Consider the following 15699-nt stretch of genomic DNA (forward strand, 5'->3'; position numbering starts at 1 on the left):
GAGAGAGGCCAGATTAAGATGCATATGCTTTAAAGCCAGATAATTCCATGCGTAAAATCATACATTTTGTGGTTTTAAACTAAAAGAGAGTAGATTTAGATTGCACAAAGGAAAGATTTTTAAGATGAGGGTGGTGGGGCACAGGAATGAGTTGTCCAGAGACAGTGTGGATATCCCATCCATTCAAAGCCAGGTTGTATGGGACTTTGAGCAATCACAGCAAGTGGAAAGATGTCTTTTCATATGGTAGGGTTGTGGGATTAGGTGGTCTTTAAACTTCCAACCCACACCCTTCTGTGATTCTATATGTGTGTGCATAGGAGACAATAGTGGTGCAAGTACAGGTGCCACTGTGGTCCTATTTTTCTGATACAGAAAGTCAACACTGGATGTAAGGAAGTCAAATAACCTGTGTTGATTTATTTTTTCAATGTGGCATTTAAACAACATGATTCAAGCAAAATGGGGTCTGACAAACAAAACCATTGTTCAACAATCCTCATCAATTCTGTGTCATGTTGTTCCTCTGTCTGATGTAGTCCATTGATGTCAGATTCCTGGAAAGCAAAAAGCACACACGCAGAAATTGGGATGAGAGAAGGTAATTATTGCAGGGGCTCTGCCAAAAGTTATTGCTCTGTGTATCCAATTTTATAATCTTCATATCTATATTATGTTATTGAAGTCTGATTCCTGGCTGCCTTGCAGATCATTTGCATCTCTGCACTGTGATATAAAAGGCTTCCTCATTGATTGGGTAGCTTTTATATCTTCTCAGCACTCGTGTTTCTCTGACATACATATCTATGCAAAATGCAAGGCTTTGGAGGATCCGGCCCTTGTAGTTTGTGCTTCATTGCCACAAGGTAAGTCAAAAGAGTACTCACACAAAATGTGGGAATGGGGAGTCATGGGGAGCGTTCAGCATCCTGCTGCCTGGCATCTGGAGGTTACTGAAAGCCAGACTAGACCCAGGCAGAACAAATCAGAGTATTCCCCAGCTCTGCTTCCCTGCGAGCCACTTGCCAGACAGGATCACTCCAGCTCGGCTCTGGAGGCCTGTCCCGTGCCCCAGCTCGCGCTCAGTGGGGGAACGGTGGCGCTGGTGGAGGAGTGCCAGGGTTAGCTGCCAGCTGGCTGCCGGAGGCGGCTTGGGATGAGTGCTGCTTCCCATGGGTGGTGTGAGCTCTGCCCCACATGCCTGTGCACAGGAGAAGCTTGCAGCAGCTGAGGATCTGGTTCTGCAAGTTAAAGGGATTGGAATATGCATGAAGCATAAGGTGACATTTTGAGCGTCTCAGATCAGAGCATGGACGTTACTGAATTTAAAATGTAACTGCAATTTCCTGACTAATGCCAAGTGACTTTTATATTCATGCAGTGATTGTTCTTTACTCTTTAAATAGCCCATTTGCCCAAAGGTGCAGGTGATCTCTTCATGACAATGAAGGTATGTTATCCAGCTGAGGCCGTTGGTTGGGGCAAGGGCTACCTATGATCAGCTGTCCTTTTTGGTTCTCAGCTTATATCATGCTTTTCTAGACTACTTGTGATTTGCTTCTGCAAGAAAATAGATGGAAAAATAAAAAGAGATACACTGGAGGTTCAGTATTGTTGCCTTTTACTTCCTGTGGCTAAGCTGTACTATTTGCTGTGGTGTCTCCAAGTTTTTGAGTTCTTTCAGATAACATGGACAGTTAAATTGTTTCAGTAGCCTTATACTTCTGAAAAGAGTCAGCCTGATTCTTAACATACAGGGCTTTCTGTGATGAAGTGCACAGGATATTATAAATGAGATATTCAACAAGAATAAGATAAAATGAACTCACATGTTTACTATTCATTCAAAATAAAAAACTTGCAGGTAGTCACAGCCACAGAAATCGCAGGCAGGCTTTCCAGCAGAGTAAGAGCATCCCTAGTCTGGGCATTTCTTGCACTTAGGGTAAAGGTGTAGATGATGGAGCTGTAGCTGTGGCCACCACAGAGATAGGACAACATCTAGGGTAAAAGAAAGAACTAAGAAAGAGAGTTCTGTTCTTGGGTGGGTGCCCCTCTATCACCTTTCACCAGCAGGTTAATGTTCTGCTGCTGCATGGACCCTAACGCCTGAGTCCACCTGGGCAGCAGCTGCAGCATTCAGCATCACTTCCCCAGGCTTTAGCAGAAGCAAAATAGATGGGGACTGGTGTAGTTTCTCTGTTCCCAGGAGACTGTTGCTTTAGGCTCCTGCCTGCTTTGCCTATGAGCTGTCTGTAATGCCACCATTTATTTTTGGTTCTGCTAAGCAAAAAAAAAAAAAAAAAAAAAAAAAAAAAAAAAAAAAAAAAAAAAAAAAAGGTTAGATGAGAGGCTGGAGTAATTAGAGGAGTGAATTGTTATGGCATAGGAAATTGTGGAAGTGATGCTGAGGGCCCAGTCAGGAAGTGGATTTCAAGTGACATACCTGCTAATTTGACTGAAACTTGCCTGCTTATTAAAAAAAACCAAAAACCAAAAACAACCCACCAAAAACCAACCAACCAAAAAAACCCCACTGCCTGCGTGCAATGAAACCCAAATCAGCAGTTCCTAGAAAGCTTGATTTGAAAGAAAGGCACATTTGACATCCAGATGAGAGAGTCATCACAGTAGTCTCAACAGGTAATGTTTTGCTGTAACTGCTGGAATTTGTATGCCTTTGTGATACCTCTTTGGCACAGACCCTGCCAGCCATCTGTGCTTTAAAGGCTGTATAGGACCTGTTAACTGTGTAAACTGTGGTTACACTTGCAGCTGCTCTCCTTGCCCCATATTTTATCAATCTCTCAGCTGTGCACAATCTGGTGTGTGACCAGGGCAGCTGCAATGAATGCCTCATTCATCTGTACTGTTCCCAATACAGGAGCCTTCAACTAGTAGGTACTGAGGCAGTAAAAATTATAATAGCAATGAGAAGCAGTATGATCAATCATGGGTTTAATAGGTGGGAATAGGGTGTGTATGTTTGGAAAGAGCAGAACAAAAGAGGGGAGAGAAATTTGAGGGCTTCTAGGGGATGCCCAGAGATTGATGCCTCAGCATTTCTAGTTTAAAGAGTTTGACAGAGAGATTCTGGCAGGTATTGTGTAATTTTATTTTAATGTTTTTCCCTGCTATAAATAAGACTTGGTGTCTGATGGAATAATCACCAGAACTTGAGTAAACAACACGCCTGCCAGTGATAAGCTGTTTCTTCTGACGACTCAGTGTATATCTGGGTATTGCAAAATGTGGTACATTTGATGTTTGTGCAATTCTGTTCTCCTTCTGGTTATTTTTACATGCATCTCCCTCTTTTTTTCTCTCCTGTGTACAGATGTTCGTATTCACCCCATGGAGCCTATGCCCAAAGCAAACTTGCCCTTGTGTTATTTACCTATCGACTACAGCATCTTCTGACTGCAAATGGAAGCCATGTGACTGCTAATGTAGTAGACCCTGGAGTAGTGAATACTGAGCTCTACAAGCATGTCTTTTGGGTTGTGAAAGTGGTCAAATGGATGACAGCCTGGCTATTTTTCAAGGTATTCCATTTTTAAAATAATTTTGTTGCTGTGCCCTTGCATTGTGAAAGCTGCAGTCGGCCTGGAGCTGAAGGTGTTTCAGAGTTCATAATAGTGTATGGTATTTGTTGCATTTCTCTGTGCTGATGAGATGTACAAAATCAATAAAGACAGGCTTTCCAGCAAACAAACATTTATTTTAAATGGAGGGAGCAAGCTGTCACAGTAGGGAAAGGGAATGCCTTTCACAGTCTGTGCCTATGCACTGGTTATCTCTGCCCTCATCTATCCATGTGCTTCTGTGCGTGCACGGGGCAGGACATCATCCTAACATGGAGCCAGAATATGCAAAGTGTTCATCAGAAATGACTTGTACATTCTCTTAAAGAGAAGCAGACGTGATCTGGCATGGTCTACACGTACGCAATATGTTACAGAGAGGAGGGCAAAGGGAAGAAGGAAATTGTACAAAAGTGGCAGTGGGAGGTGGCTGTGCTCCAGGATGTGGGGTCCAGACACACGTGCTCAGGGAGGTGGGACAATTTTTAATTAAGTTTTCCATTCTAACACATACTGGTAATGGTACTTGATTTTTTGTTATCCAGTCCTGGTCTGCACTAGAAAACAAAAAAGTTGTTTCATAAAACTGATCCAGAAATGGGGCAGACTTAGTTATGGCTAATGTTTTGCAGGGGTTTAAGTAGATTAAGCTGAAATCAGTTTAGCTGTGTAGGTGCAATCTCCTCATGCACACAGTCCTTTGCAGGGCTTGTGCTGAGAAAGTGTACTGCTTATAGCTCTTTCAGAAAGTAGTTTTGGATTAAGTAAATGGAACCTGATTCCATTAGAGAAAATTAAATGTCCTAATTAAAATGAAGTATTTTACATCAAGGAGCATGTCCCACAAAGCAAATTAATTTTAAACTTTGATATGGAAATATCAGTTGCTTTCATTTTAGAAATGAACTGGAGGCTGGAAGAGTGACTGTAAAATAAGATGCAAACAAATAAATCCATATTTAAAAAAACAGTATATTCTGAGCACACCTTGAATATTGCAGTCAAATTGTAATAAGAATCCTCATTATCAGTAATGCATTCTTAAAGAAGCAGACTGCAGCTTTGCCAAACCATGTACATTAAACTTGTTTTACCTCTTGTGATTGCCATTTCAAATATAAGTCTTGGATGGTGATGTTTTTTCATTGGACTTACTTCACCCTGCTAATATAAAATTTTCATGTAGATTTTTATGTTATGCTTAGAATTTCCTCTGGAGAGACAAAATTCTGACCAAATTCTTGTGTCTGAGAGTGAGTTTCAAATCTCTTGTTGTTTATAGCAGTCAATCCCACCCAGTTTTATTGATGAGCCCAGGAGACATTTTTGTGTTATACTGGTGATTTTTAGACACTGAATTGGATGTCATTGAACATTTAAAATGATTTATCACAAGAGGGATTCCCATTCTTACAACCCTGACAGTCCTGACAGTGATAGTTCCTGATCACTTCCTTCTTCTTTGGATGAGATACTGCTCAAAAGAAATTCTGCCTTGAAGTAGGTGACAGAGAGACATACTGAACTGTTTGGAAGAGCCATGCCTGTACTGCCTGAAAAGCAAATGTATCAATTGCTTTCTGAATCAGAATTACCTCAGGTTTGGAGATCTGAATGCTTCAGTTATCGAGGTTGAGATTTTCACTTTTTTGTCTAACACTCAGTGTGTTTTTTCCAAAAGTCAGAGGAGAGGGAATTTCTTACTTTCTCTTTTCCCATCCTCCCTTACACCTCTGAGGCACAGCTCCAACTTCTGCTCTTTGCTTATTGATTAGGATATAGCTATGTGCTCAGGAGCACTTCATCCCAGAGGAGTGCTCTGTTTGGCATCACGAGGAGATGTTTAGCTATACAGCAAGCTCACACTGAAAGCCTGACTGGAAATTTTAATAGTGCTCTATTAAAATAGTGCTCTACTGAGGGCTGTAGTGTTCACCATTCAAGCCTGTGTGAGTTTTGTGTTAGTCTTGTGCATTAGAGTAAATTTCTCCCAAGAAAAGTAAGAAAGTACAAGAAAATTCAGTTGTCTGATAATATTAGCTCATAGTTGGTAGTATGGATTTTTTCTCCCCTGGAATTTTGTTCCCCAGCACTTATATGAGTCTTCCTTCTAGGATTATGGCAGTAATCCAGTGAAAATGTGGTGATAGCTCTCTAATCATACTGACCTAACTAACTATTGTTGCCCTGAGGTATTCCAGAGTGGATTCTAAACATGTACTCACTGCAACATGGCACTCTTGAGAGCCAGCAACCCAGAGAGCTTCTGTGAGGAAATGCATCACATCACATCATATTCCCTTGGGAGAGAGTCAACATGTTGTTTGACTTAATTCCAAAATAAAAATGGCAGAGCCCCCACTGCTTTTCAATGCATTCCTGCCAGCACTGGTTCCACTTATGTTCAAATCAAATACCTCTTAGGGACTGCAGCCTGGCCCCCACCTTAGCTGGGCTCCTCATGTTTGAGGCAGCTCAGTGTGGCAGACAGGGCTATCTGCCTTGGGGCTGCCTCAAGATATTTAGGTACTTAAACAAATAGACCTACAGTGTTGTAAATAGGCCATGATACATATGCATAATTTACTCAAAATATTAACAGCTTGATTTTCTTAAAACTGCAAAACATTACCTTCTAGACTTTGTACATGGCTCAGAAAAGACTTAGCCAAATCAGTTCGGTGTTTTTCCCCCCACAAGTTGCAGTGAGAGACATTCCTGTAGAAATAAGATAGGCCAAACTAAAGGTTCTGGTGACAGTCATAAAATTTGTGAAATTGATGCCTGCCCTTTAGAAGTGATGGTTTCATTCTTTCTCAGCTGGATTCTTTCTTAGAAAAGTTAAAGTGTGCTGTGATACTCTAAATTTGCACTTTGCAAATGTTTCCTCTGTATTTTTCATAAACATGGACTGCACCTGTCACAGAAGAAAGAAATTATGTTTATTCCTCAAAAAAACAAACAAACAAACAAACAAACAAACAAAAAACCAAAAAACAACAACAACAACAACAAAAAACTTCTATCCCTAGGACTTCTCGGTAAATAAAGCCTGATGAGCTGACACAGTCCTCTGCAGAATGCAGTGAAGTATGTTATCCCTTAGTAATTTTTAACATAAATTCATCTTTTTTTTTTTGAAGTGATAAGTCCAAACTATTAAACACTAACTAATTAATGAGCTAATAATAACCTAAAAAGTCATTCAATGAGCATCAAATTGCAATTTAGCTAAGTGTGCAACACACCAGCTTTATTGGCTAGCATGCAAGCTGGAAACCAGGAAGTACCATTTCCCTCCCATGTATATCTGAAGCAGATACTGAATATTCATTCTTAAGCCAGATGGTCTCTGCTTGTGATACAATTAAAATGCCTTAGAGCAAAACAAAAAAGTTGACTCTCATTAATGTCCGATAACAGGGACAGTTCTGCTTCGTGTGACTCCATTATGGTATCAAAGTAGAGACATTTGACAGATAGCCGTGTTGTAAAGTTCCCCAAAACCTTGTTTATGACAAGCTTGGTGAACATGTCATTAGCAGGTATTGAGTATTTGGTCCTTTCAGCCGGCTCAGATTGGTATTTAGGAAGGCATTGTGGAAGTCAGGCTTTGCATCAGATCCTGTCTCAGCTGTCAGTTCCAAAGACATAGAGCCACATAAGTGATTATTGACTGACAAACTGAAAATGAGTAGGATTGGTGACCCTGCCAGCATGTAAAAATGAAGGGAAAGGCTTCAGAAGCACAGGCTAGATAGACATCAGCTAATATAAACTAATTAATTTCCTTCAACTGGTCAAGATAGGCTTAACATTAGTGTAATTTTCCTATAACATTTTTTAAAAAATACTTCCAGTCTGTAAGCATATCTAGAAAACAAGATCTAAAGAACCTGGATTCATCATTCATGCCAGAGGACATAGTCATGCAGGTCTTATTGCAGCATTTCTTATTGAAACTGTCCCTTTGGCACTGTGAATATAGTAAATTTATTTCATCCTAGCCCCCAGGTGTCAGAAGACAAACACATCACCACACAATAACACCAGCTGTAGAGAATGAGAGTAATTAAATCCTACAGCTGAAAGCAGCAATTCATCAGCACCAACATCTTCTGTGCATGAGTGTGTGTGATCCTCGCATAAAGCTAATCTGGGCTTTTCTCACAAAATGAAAACTTGCAGAAACCTATCATTTGCAGTTAATTTTTACAAAAGGTTTTTCTGGTCAAAAACACAGAGAAGAAAGCTGTCTACTTCAATCCAGTAACACTGTTCTTTCAACAGATACCATTTTTGTACACATTGGTACAGAGATTTAAGCTTTCAGAGCCATAGGTGTCTTTTTTCCATCTATTAAGTATTGTATTATTCGTACAGCCATAGAATGGTTCCAGGCGGAAGGATGGAGGGACTGGCCTGAGAAGGCTAGTGAATCTAGCTTAATCTATTATTAAGCTCCCAAATCCTGGTGATCTGGGTTTTTTTTCTTGCATGTGAACCCCTGGACTTGGTTAAGTATCCAGGTCCTGCCTGCTTTGAGGTATGTGGATGGAGCTTGGCTGCTTTATTTGTTGTAACTGCTGAGCACAGATCCTCCTGAACACAGAGCCCTGTGTGTCTGTTCAAAGTCAGATCAGACCCCTCCAAGGCAGGCTGGCCCTCAGTGCACACATAAATAGTACTGGACCCTGGTTTTCACTGAACTTGTGACTCTGTGCTTCTCAAGATGTCACTGTTTTTCTGCATGTTTTCTAAGGTCTAAGTGGTTAAAATATTTGTTTGAAGAGACATGTTGAGAGTTGTGACAGAGTGTTTTGATGGCAGGAAAATGAAGGATTTGAGTTGCTTGCCTCAGTGTATGGCACACAAAGGAGTGTATGGTTTCTGAACAGGACGGCACAAAATGGGTGGGATTCTGTCAGTGCATCACAGGGAGTCAAGGATGTTGAAGTTCTTGTTTATAACTTATTTGGAGCAGCTGCTGGTGTGATTTATCCCCCAAACCACACCCAACCTTCCTCTTGAAGAGTGCCAGTTGGAACAGGCTGAAACACAGCCATGGAGCAAGCACTGGGTAAATGAAGTAGTGTGCACAGAGGTATATCTCACATCCTGTCCTGAAGTTTAGTTGTTTAGTTAAAAGAAAAGAAGCATCCCTTTGTTTTTTGTTTTCTCTCCTTCTGACAGTGTGAAATGGGAAGATTGTCTTCCATCTTTCAGAAGTGTTCACAGGACAATTTTGTCTCCGTGTCTAATATTGCCTGCAGGATTCACCCTTTTTTAGCCCAGGAAATGGTCTAAAGAAAAACAGGTTAAAGCTACACTGTGCACTATGTGAAAACCCATGCTTGCCCTATGTGAAATTGTTTTGGACTGGTAAGCAACTGAAATGTCAGAAACTGTGTGTCTTACTGTGTAAGAAAGGTTTTATCCTTAACTCTGGTGTGGTAGAGGATTGCTGATTTAACCTGATAGCCCAGGAAGATTATTTCATTTTATGCGAAAGCATTTAAATTTGCATTCAAAAGAGTGAGAAAAATAGTCCCTCCATTGCTGTATTGGGATGAGAGTAAGTAAACAGTTAAGAAATTGTGAAAATATATGAGCCTAACCAGTGTTAGCACATCAGCACCTATCATCCTGTAATCTGTAACTGGTTTCATATTCAGAAACCACAGAGTTAGTTAGGAAAGACGTTTTCCATCCATCAACCTATTCCTTGCAGTACTTTCCTAAGTATTTGATTAATGCCTTTATGTGGTAATCTATTCCCAGTCAGACTGGTTGAAAATGGAGAAAACACAAAAAAGGAGGATAATTTTGCTGTGGATCAAACACACATCAGGGGCTCTGGACTGATTCAGTTTAAAAGAAGGTCTCCTCGATGCCTCTGATGTAAAGGTCTCAAAAAAGAAGCTGAAAGATTGGGGAATTAGAGAATCTTGAAATTTCCACTAGACCATTAGCATAATCTTTTAAATGATGGGTTATAGCATCACACTATTGTGATTCTTCCTCATGCATCAGAGAAGTACTAAGTCAATCATCATATGCTTAAAATTCTGTTTTCTTCTGGTCAAGTAGTGTAACACTATGTGGAAACTTGAACCCACGGCAGCAGGATACTAATCTTTCTTGGTTTATCTCTCAGTGAAAGAGCAAAAGAGAGAGGAGAAAACTCCAGCCCCAATGAGATGCCCCATTCTGCAAGGGTAGGAGCCGGAATTGTAGGCAGTTTCTGTCTTCCATGTGAATTAGTTGTGAAACAACATTAAAGAGAAAGATCACTGGCCTCCCTTGGAATATCCTCCAAATGAGCTTATGGGTGAGCAGAAGTTTGTAATTAAAATCAAAAGATGCAGAGGAGTAGGTGGTGGGGAGAGCATATTCAGGTATATTTCATATATATATTCATATATTTTTACATAATCATATATATATATATATATATATGGTCTATTTAGATTCCTCACTGCTTTGCTATTTGTGAGTTGTATGTCCCTTACAGAAAAATGCTGATAAAGTTTGTATTGCAGAACCCCACCACCTAAAGACCCTACTCACTACAGAGAAAAATAATTTTAGGAGATTTTGGAGATCTACAGGCCTTCCTTTCCCCCTTTATGAATATGACAGTCTGTACATTACCAGTAATTGAAGGAGACTGAAAAACCTTTCAGTGCAATGTAAGGAAATTCTTCCATGAACAACACAGACACAATTTTGGGGGGTTTCCTTGAGTTTTCAAAGGTTGACATGAAATGTCAGGTTCTACCAAGAAGCTGAAAACATCCCCTTTTCTAGAGATCTAAGGTATCTATGCCTGAAAGTCACCTCTGACAGATCTCCTGGTTCATAAATGTCTGCAATATAAATGCCAACATCAAAGATGTGATTTCCTCATGGTCACTGCCACTACAGGACCTTTCTTATCCTAAGATAAATATCTACAGCTGGACAGCTGAATTAAGTTTTTCAAGTGCCAGTTTATCCCTGTGAATGACAAAAGAGTCCTCTGGTCAGCTCAGCTAGATGTCTTTACTATATAAAGGTATGAAATTGGTTAAGATCAATCCTTTCCAAAGGTACGCTGTTAATTTTCTAAGGTTTTTTTTGGTTTTGTTTTTGGTTTTGGTTTTTTGGGGTTTTTTTTGGGGTTTTTTTTGTTTGTTTGTTTTTTTGGTTTTTGTTTGTTTGTTTGTTTTTTTCTTTTTTTTTTTTTTTTAATGAACTGAAGATGGTAAAGTTTTGCATGTGGACAGGAGAGAATAGGAACTGTGAAGGTTTGTTCTTAGATCTGGGACACAAGTAATCCGCTATCAAGCTGGTTTTGCAAGGAGCAGCTCTCAGGTGTTAGACTATTTCCCGTATAAGTGGGAAATGTGCTCGTAGGCAGCTACAGATGAGGAAATCAGAGTTAATTATGAAATGTATTTCTCATATATGTTTATAATCTATTGTGTGCCTTCACTACAGAAGCCCTGGGTGAGGAAATCCCAGTTACTTATGAAATGTGTTTCTCATAAGTGTTTACTAATTCATGGTGTGCCTCCATGGTTTATCAGGCAGATATCGCCATGCATTTACATGGGTAGTTATGTGTCCTCCCTGTGTGTATTTATAATACTCTTGCTACTTGTTAGTAGCAAGAGAGAACCATGGGAAGCAAGCACCATCTACTATACTATTTGAGGACAAACTGGAAACACTAAACATATTTTTTTAATATAACAGGATCATCGGCCACCCAATTTGTAAATTGTGAAAACTTTCAATTCAGAAGTCATGAGTAGCTCTGGCTTTAGTAATGAAAATAACGATTATGATTGCAAACCACAAACTTCTGTGTTGCATTTTAGAAAGGCTACTGAGATACTACGAGATTCACATGGTGCTTTTTGTTCTCATTATGTTCTGAGCTAAATGGGATTGGGATTTGGTGGATTTTAACAGACAAACACAAGGGACTTTGGTTTAGTGCCTCTAGTCCCCATTTTTTGTAGAAGGAACCTGATCCTAGATGTGGCACAAACATATCATTAATAAAATCTCTGAAGAGCTAGTGGTTTTTGTACATTATTACATATTTAAACATTCTGTTTAAATTGTGTCTATGAGTCTCTTCAAGGCAAATGGCTGCTTCTGTGTTATGCCATCTCGGTACTGGGGAAAGGGGAAGTAACCACAGGGGTTACGTTGCCACAGACTAGGCTCTCTGCAGGAAATACAGAACATATGCAGAAGAGGATTTGGATGAAACCAGAGCAATGTGCAATAAAACAAGAATGAACTTGGACAGCTTATCAGAGATGGGATTTATAGTGGTATTTATTTGGCCTCATCCTCCTGACCTACTTTTATGTCACTAGAATAGGAAGGAGGTGCTGCTGCTGGTCCTAGGCTCAGGCACAGTCTGAAAAACTGAATTGGTCACTTAATTGCTCACCAAGTCTTGGAGCTAGCCACCACAAACTTACAAGCTTAACTTACTATCTTATCAATATTTTACTTTTTGGATGAGTACCAGGGGCCAGAGTTGGTGCTGTGTGCCTGGCAGGCCTGTTTTCCCAGGCTTTGCTGTGAGCACGAGCCCAGCCGTGGCACATCCCTGCAGCCAGCAGCAGTGTGCTGAGGCTGGCTGTGTCTCAGGAAAAGGCTTATTCAGTATTGTTGCCTGCAAACTTAAGATGCAAAATTCAGTCTTCCACAGTCTGTCACTTGTCATATACTATGCTAAGATGATTAAAAGTGTAGAAAGAGAAAAGCTGTCTTGTTGTTTTTGGAGCTCAGAGTGTTGAAAATAAACTTGTACAGACTGTGAGTATATTTGGGTGCCTCCCACCTGAAGTGCTGCATCCAGCTCTGGGCTCCCCAGCACAGGAAGTGCATTGAGCTATTGGAGTGAGTTCAGAGGAGGGACACCAAGAAGATTAAATGGATGGAGCATGTCTCCTACAAGGAAAGGCAAAGAGAATTAGGATAATTCAGCCTGAAAAGAGAAAACTTTGTGGTGACCTAACTGTGGCCTTCCAGTATCTGAAGCGAGCTTACAAGAAAGAGACATTTTTTTGTGACAAGACAAGGGGAAATGGCTTCAAACTGAAAGACTACATTTAGATTAGATTCAGAAAAAAATCTTTACTGTGAGGGAGGTGACGTGCTGGAACAGGTTGCTCAGAGAAGTTGTGGATGCCTCATCCCTGGAAGTGTTCAAGGCCAGGCTGAACTGCACTCTGAGCAGCCTGGGATAATAGAAGGTATCCTAGCCCATGAAATTTGTGATCTAGGTGATCTTTAAGACCCCTTCCAAACCAAAGTTTTTGATTCTAAAAATTATGCAGTATAGACACTATGGGGCAGTATACTTGTTTTTTCTGTCAGGGCTGTAGATTGGCCAGTTACAAAGGCTGTTTTTATGACTGCCCAAGCTGTGAATGTAGCCTGGTTATTTTTCAGAGAGGAGTTCAGTTATCATAAGCATCACAAGCGGTTACAAGAACTTAGGTCCCCATTTTCCTTTACACATGAAATGATGACTTCCATCATCATGAAGTCTGTGGTACTTCATCAGTGGCTTTATGCAAGTGTAGCTGAACCTGATAAAGAAGTAAATAAGATCTGAACATAAAAGGTCCAAATCCTGCTGCATATTCTTCTACCAAGGATTATCTGATTTGATTTCATATCCTCTGTCTGGAGTACTGTTCTTTTGTAAAGCATGTAAGACATGTCTGATCCTGCTCCTTAGAGGTTCTCCTTGATCTGGGGCTGGCCTTTTATTTTTCTTGCCTGCTTTAGGTTTGTGGCACATGTGTCCTATTTTATATGCCTGTTACCTCGGGAAGTGGATTAAGGCTGGCACAGATACACTGAACCCTAATCGCTTTAGAGGGCCTGCAAATCTCCAGAGGTAGCGAGTACTTCAAATGTTAATATTACTATGTTCAGCTGATGTTGCTTGAAATCCATTCCAGAAGATCTGGAAGACAGGAAGCAGGGCATTTTGCATTAGGTTGGTTTTTTTTTGTTGTTGTGTTTGTTTTTGTTTGTTTGGTTTTGTTTTTGTGTGGTTGTTTTGTTTTGTTTTTAATTACCCTGTTAATCTTATTTTATATACACGTAATGCTCAGTTTTCATTTTTGTGGGTTTTTTCTCCTCATTGTAATGCAAGCCTCAAGCACTATTTTCACTGCAAAATATAGCCATTACCCAATATCTTGGCTATACAGTTTCTCCCGTGAAAGTTTCAACCCACTTGTTATAGTTCTAGGTTAAAGGCAGGTGTCATTGCTGGTGTCAGTATTTCCAGCTTTTTGAAAAAGTGATAAAATATGAAATGTGTTTGTACTCAGGTATCTGGAATTGTCATCTCCAGGTCACTACACAGTGGTTTACTCAGAGGACCCAAGGGAATTATAAAGTACTTCCAGTGCTCAGAAGCAGCTCTTGTACATTTGATGTACAATCTGTCACATGCTCTCCTGGCTGGAAATAAAAAAAGAATTTGTAGTATTAGAGTCATTAGGCTTTGTAGATGTTAGCAGGTACCATCCTGCGCAAGGTTGGAACCAGTGCTGTCACTCTTACCATAAAGACAACACACCTTTTTGGGCTAGTTTCATATTGACTCTGTAGAAGCTCTGGGCATTTTTTTTTCTTTTTATTGTCAATTTATATCATGATATCTAGCAATAGTCTCTAATCAAACAGGAATAAGAATGCTTTTAGGGAAACAGTTAAGACAAGAATAAATTAAAGTGACTGGAAATGTATTTACTTTGAGAAACTGAAAAAGAAATAAGAAAAAACAAGAAACTTATCTCTAATCTTTGGAGTCATACTCTGGGAATGACTTCCACAATGTAGCAGCTGTAAGAACAGTGTTGTTTTTATGATGGAGTTTAAACAGGTTTTGGAGAAGAAGATCAGCTGATAGGTTATCTGCAAAATTAGATCAGAGGTGTCCCAAGATGGATTGTTGCTTCTGAATTCTTTTTGTATTTAGAATCCTTTTTTTTTTTTTTTTTTTTTTTTTTTTTTTTTTTTTCCCCAGGTTTACTTGGTTTGCTCCCATGCTGAAAGAAAAAAAGGAATCCAGTATAAGAGTACAAAAGTGAAGATTTTCCAAGAAATGTTCATTTTGATTTTGAACTTGTTGAGTACCTAAGAAATTCTTCTTTAGGAAAAGCTTGGGAGAAAATGTGCTGTTTCTGTCAGTCACCTCCATCCTTGCCTTTCTTGACAGTAGTTCTTCCAGTTTGCTGATGAGCTGTGTTGAACTGTCCAACAGTCTAATCCTTGCTTTTGGTTACTGGACAAAAAGGGAAGATGACAGATATGGATCAGCCTGAAGAGCCTTCAGTGAAAATGAGATCTTTTGTTGTCCTGGTCAAAATATCTGTGCATGCTCTTAAAAAATAAAGTAGCCAAGATAAATTGCAAATGGAGCTGTAGAGATCACTGACACGGCCATGTGGCTGATCTCTTACCGCAGGGCTTCTCACAATTTGGTCACTGCTCAAGAGACCCCTCAGCAGAGAGGCTGGGCAGCCATGGCCATGGGCCACAGTGTGACCCTTGAATGAGAGACCACGGCCTCCCCTGTTTCCACTGACAGCTCAAGGCCATTGTCTGAGGTCTTCCCAAATGTCTGGTTTGCATCTAAAGTACCTTCAAGATGACTAATGTTGGGCAACCTTGTAGTCCTGCTGGAAGTCAGCTGTGGAGTTGAATCCAACTGAGTGGTCAGAGCAGACTATCAGGAGATAGAAAGGCAGAGATTTCAATTTCTAAAGTGTCCAGAGCAGAGTTTGTTCAGGCCTTTTCTAAGGGAAGGAAAGTTATTACATTCCTCTTTTGTGATGATTTTCCTCTTTTCCTCCTTGACCTGAATTGGTTCTTTCACTTCTCCCTGCCATTATTTTCTTATAGAGAAATTACACTACATGTTTTAATTTTTTTAAAGCTTTTTTCCTTTTTTTTTGGTTTGTTTTCTGATTTTGTGGCCTTTTTAATTTAAACTGTGATGTGATATTATAGGGAGGTCAAAACTGAGTGCTTGATTTATCTTGGGTAGGTTTTTCAAATCAGAGCAATAGACTTGCTTCAG

The 15699-nt window shown here is 40.0% G+C and overlaps 1 protein-coding gene across 2 annotated transcripts in view; it reads left to right on the forward strand.

Moving 5' to 3' along the window:
* Positions 1-15699, forward strand: part of DHRSX (dehydrogenase/reductase X-linked) — a 165086-nt gene that overhangs the window by 131072 nt on the left and 18315 nt on the right. For both annotated transcript variants that reach the window (XM_063392439.1, XM_063392440.1), the window contains one exon: positions 3338-3545. In XM_063392439.1, the coding sequence (XP_063248509.1) occupies positions 3338-3545 (208 nt within the window). The remainder of the gene's footprint in view (positions 1-3337; positions 3546-15699) is intronic.

This window comes from Prinia subflava, chromosome 3 (assembly GCF_021018805.1).
Source record: "Prinia subflava isolate CZ2003 ecotype Zambia chromosome 3, Cam_Psub_1.2, whole genome shotgun sequence".
Classification (NCBI taxonomy): Eukaryota; Metazoa; Chordata; class Aves; order Passeriformes; family Cisticolidae; genus Prinia; species Prinia subflava.